Below are 4202 nucleotides of genomic sequence, written 5' to 3'. Positions count from 1 at the left end.
AAAAAAAAAAAAAAAAAAGAATTGGCCATATTCTCTCTTTATTTCAGTCCAGAAATGTATTTGTCCAATTCACCTGGTGTAGGATTAACCTCTGTGACATAGTGATGTTAGGTAATCATCCCAATCAGAAGAAAAATTATGATAAACATGCATAGATCATGGTAGTTATAATTCCAAGGCACCCATAGGCCATGGCGTTACTGTACTGTGCCTGCATGTCAATCACCCCTGCTTTGGATAACACTCAGGGAGAAATCACGCTGGCATATCACTAAGATCTAGAAAATTTAAGCTGTCCACTGGATGTGTCAGAGCCATTTTGTTTTACTTTCATGTCTTGAACAGAAAGCAATAATGTCCTGAAGCCACCTGACTTAAGGCCCCATGCAGGGCAAGCTTCTGGAAATCCCAACTGTGCATTCTATCCCTGAAGGCACTTGCTAGGACTTCCCCGTACATGCACACTCCCTCCAACGCACAACCCCAGTCTCCGCCGTCTGTGAAAGTGAATCTAGGATGGGATCCGAAGGGCTAACAGTGTTTAAAGACAACACATTATGAAAGGGGAGAGCATCCTCCCACACATAGTATGCGTCTACTTTCTTAGGCAAGGCACCCAAACCACGAAAGGCTAGTGGCTAGGTTTAGCCTTCGGCACATCTCCTCTTGATTGCTGCTGATACATTTATCTTCATCAGACAAAAGGAGTATGGAGAACATGCTGGAATGGGCACTGGGGGACGAACTGTTGACACATTTGTCAAGACTCTGAAAGCAAGAGGACACAGCGAGCTTCCAAACTAGCAAAAAGGACAAGTCAGACACATTTATTGCATATTTTGATTTTTATAAAGTATTGCCATCCAAGAATATAGCTAATGTTTAAAATGTTACTTATGATTAGAAACTATATTTTATTGTAATTTAAAGAGAGAATATGGTTTAAAGGAAGTTTGTTTCTACTATCAAAAAGTCTGAGTAAAATATAACGCTACTACTATGACTTATTTAAAATACTGATACATTTCTCCCTGGGGCATGGCTACCTCGTCTCTAACATTTCAGAATAAGATAAGAGAGAGATTAAACAACAAAAAATTAAATCTATTTAAAATGATTTAGTTAAGTCCATTACCCAATAACTTCAAGAAAGTTTCACTCGTTAAAATGACTTACATTTCCATAAATACTGTATTTAGCAACACTTTAAAATTATGATCTGCTTTATAATTTTGGTTTTAATCAGAATTTTTTTTTTTAATTTCAGTGTTATTAGAAAGCTCTTTCCTGGAACATTAAAAATAATTGCAAATCTATTTTCAGTTTAATTGGTAGCAGCTTGGAAAATGGGAACCCGTGAACACTTCAAGGCAGCGGTAATGAGTGATCAAACATGATCCCCAAAGAAAATTAACCTCCCATTGCCAGTGGCCGCTGTGGCCAGCTGAACCTCAAATTTTCATCTGCTCATTATGAGGAAAATGGGTGATATCAACGTTGCAGAAAATAGACATGATGCAATATTGTCACTACTGGACTCAGGTCCTTTTACGACACTTTATCCTCTGACAATTCCAATTTCCTCTATATAATGAGCCTTTTATGGTAATTTATTGCTTGGTTGTCTCGAGCCTGAAGCTAAAAAGGATTAAAAGGGGAGGGGGAATAAAAGTTCTATTTAGCATGAAAATATTTAGTTGATATTCATTAACTAAAAAGGTAATATGGCAAAATACTGTGTTTTTTTCCTACAGTGCAAAGTAATTAATTATCACTTAAGTTTCAACCTATCTATGGGTGATTTTTAGAAATTGACAGTTTCATTTTTAGTTTTTATACCTGATTAAAAAAAAATTCCTAAACATACCACTAATGTTTACTTCTGCACATAGACTGCAGGCCACACATTCAGTTATGGGAAAGTAGAAGTTATTTGTTTTCAAAAGTTTTATTCACTAACTGCAGCATTGAGAAATTTCACAGTACATTGGAAAGTAATGCCCATTTAACAGCTACCCTTTGTGATTTATTGCTATGAAGAAAATTAAACTACTAAGTTAGCAATAACAAGAAATACATTTTAAAAAGGTGTTTAAAGACTTTTTTCATTTCATTCTCGGTCATCCAAGCAGGAAAACAGTTGCAGAAGAACGTGGGAGCTAAAACTGAGCTCAAGATTTCCCAGCCCAGTACCTTTACATTTGGGGCCAGAGACAGACGTTTTGATCATGAGGAATGCCTCTGTGTGTTGTAGGACGTTTAGCTCCACCCCTTTTAGGAACTGGAGTATGTTTAGCTCCATCCCTTTTGCGTATCGAAGTTGTCAACAATGTTACCTCCCACTTTCAAGGGTAACAACTGAAGCTGAGTTCAGATGTGCTGAATAGCTCCTAAGTAAAAGATGGGTAGCAACCAGGGCTAAGAACCGCTGGGTAGGGCAGGACCATCTTCCTGTGTTTCAGTGGTCCAGGCTAGTGGTAGTGAATGGCCAGGGGTGTCAGTTCACTGGGGGCATTTGCTCTGATCCATAGCCCTAGAGGTTTGGGTATGAAGTTGCCCTTCTCATCTCTGTCAGATTGTGGTAGAACACATCAAAATAAAGGAAGATATTTTCAAAAAGCGTGGGACATCAGGGGTTACCAGAGGAAACCTGGGAGAGCCTTTCTTCACGACAGCCATTTCCATGCTGATTTCTGGACTTGTGCAAGCCATTGAGTTGTTCATATGAATCCCACCTAATTGGCAGCTATGGAATCCAGTACCAGAAAATAATTTACCCTCTTTTCCTTCTAGGGGCAACTGATACAAAGTTGGGGCAGCCCCTCTATCCTCATTAGTACTGTGAAGGAAAAGCAAAACCATGGAGCCCAGGGGTTATAACCAGTCCCTGGGCTGTAGACATGTGGAGTAGCATTACTTTATAAACAGCAACTCCTTAGCCACGAGAGTGACTTTCTGACTCACTGAGAATGTTGTGGTGGTCACGGCTGTGGCGAGAACCAGCTTCACAGAATCACGTTACCCTACTTGCAAAACTAGTACTGTGCCTACGGCTCAAACCTGAACAATCACCGTGGCCTGCTCAAGCACTCTCCACTTTAAACAATGCCTCTGTACACAGGACCTTAAAACTCTGAATGCTCTTGTAGGTAAAGGAGGGTAGACATTTTCACTCCCGTCTTATAGATTATGAGATTTAGTCCCATTGCACATGTTTTACTGATTCTGAGACTTTTCACAGCCAGCATTCATCGAAGGGAGCCAAGCTTCAAATGTAGCTGGCTGGTTCCTGAAGCCAGTGCTTTCTCCGTCTAATCTCTCAAAAAATATACTTTGCAGAGCTCCAGCCTCAAAGCTGTCATGGTGAACCTCACGTTCCACCCCTTGCAAGGTCTGCCTGTTCAGAACCATCACACTGTCCTGCCTTTGTACAGGTCTGAGGAACAGCAGTGGGAAGGTTGTCCTCTGCAAGCTATCTACAAGGGACACAGCCATCTGTTTTTCTAATGGAAAATGTCTCCGCAGATAAGGAAATAGATCCCTTAACTCACCCGGATTCATTAGCTAAGGTTGATGTTGCTGCTTATGGTGCTGTTAATGCCCCCACAAAATTAATCTAGCAATACCCAGTAACTCCTTGTTCACAAATTACACACTATAAATTTGGGATGTGCTAGAATTATGTCTCTTTGCATTGTTAGTAAAACTGTTGAGGGCCATCTCCTAGCAAGGCTGGAAAACACAGGTTTGTTACTAGAAGGTACTGGAAGGAGAAACCGCACTGTTAACAAAACACTGATACCTGTGTTTTGCCCAGTTGGGACACTGGGAAAGCAATATTTTTGCTTAGTGAAAGACTCTGGAACTTTTTATGGGTAGGTCTGAGAGTGTCCAGCTGGATTCTATTGAAGGAGTGTTCCTCCCCCAAACAAGGGTGCATATGAGAGGACTTTCCCCATGATCCCACTGGCTTCCTTTCTGAATGTCAACATCAGGAAATAAGCTCAATATTCACATCTTATGAAAACATGACCAAGAAATGGCAGTACTAACCTCATCTATAGCTTTCTTATAGCTCTGTGGCAAGAGGAACCCATTTCAGAAGAATCCACAGTCAGGGAAAAGCCAGAAGAAAAGAAGCAGGTTAGACACAAAATTTGCATTGCTATTAGAAAACTGATACAGACAGACAGGCCAAAAAA

At 40.4% G+C, this 4202-nt stretch overlaps 1 protein-coding gene across 4 annotated transcripts in view; it reads right to left on the bottom strand.

Moving 5' to 3' along the window:
- The window catches only part of Tnik (TRAF2 and NCK interacting kinase), a 416591-nt gene that overhangs the window by 43927 nt on the left and 368462 nt on the right, over positions 1-4202 (bottom strand). For 2 of the 4 annotated variants that reach the window (XM_031376481.1, XM_031376483.1), the window contains one exon: positions 4054-4077. The exons of the other annotated variants lie outside the window; for them this stretch is intronic. In XM_031376481.1, coding sequence (XP_031232341.1) covers positions 4054-4077 — 24 coding nt within the window. The remainder of the gene's footprint in view (positions 1-4053; positions 4078-4202) is intronic. 4 annotated transcript variants of the gene reach the window in all.

The sequence above is a fragment of the Mastomys coucha genome, unplaced genomic scaffold, assembly GCF_008632895.1.
Source record: "Mastomys coucha isolate ucsf_1 unplaced genomic scaffold, UCSF_Mcou_1 pScaffold17, whole genome shotgun sequence".
Lineage (NCBI taxonomy): Eukaryota > Metazoa > Chordata > Mammalia > Rodentia > Muridae > Mastomys > Mastomys coucha.
The sequence above is the reverse complement of the archived record's forward strand: the minus strand, read 5'-3'. Positions and strand labels throughout refer to the sequence as shown.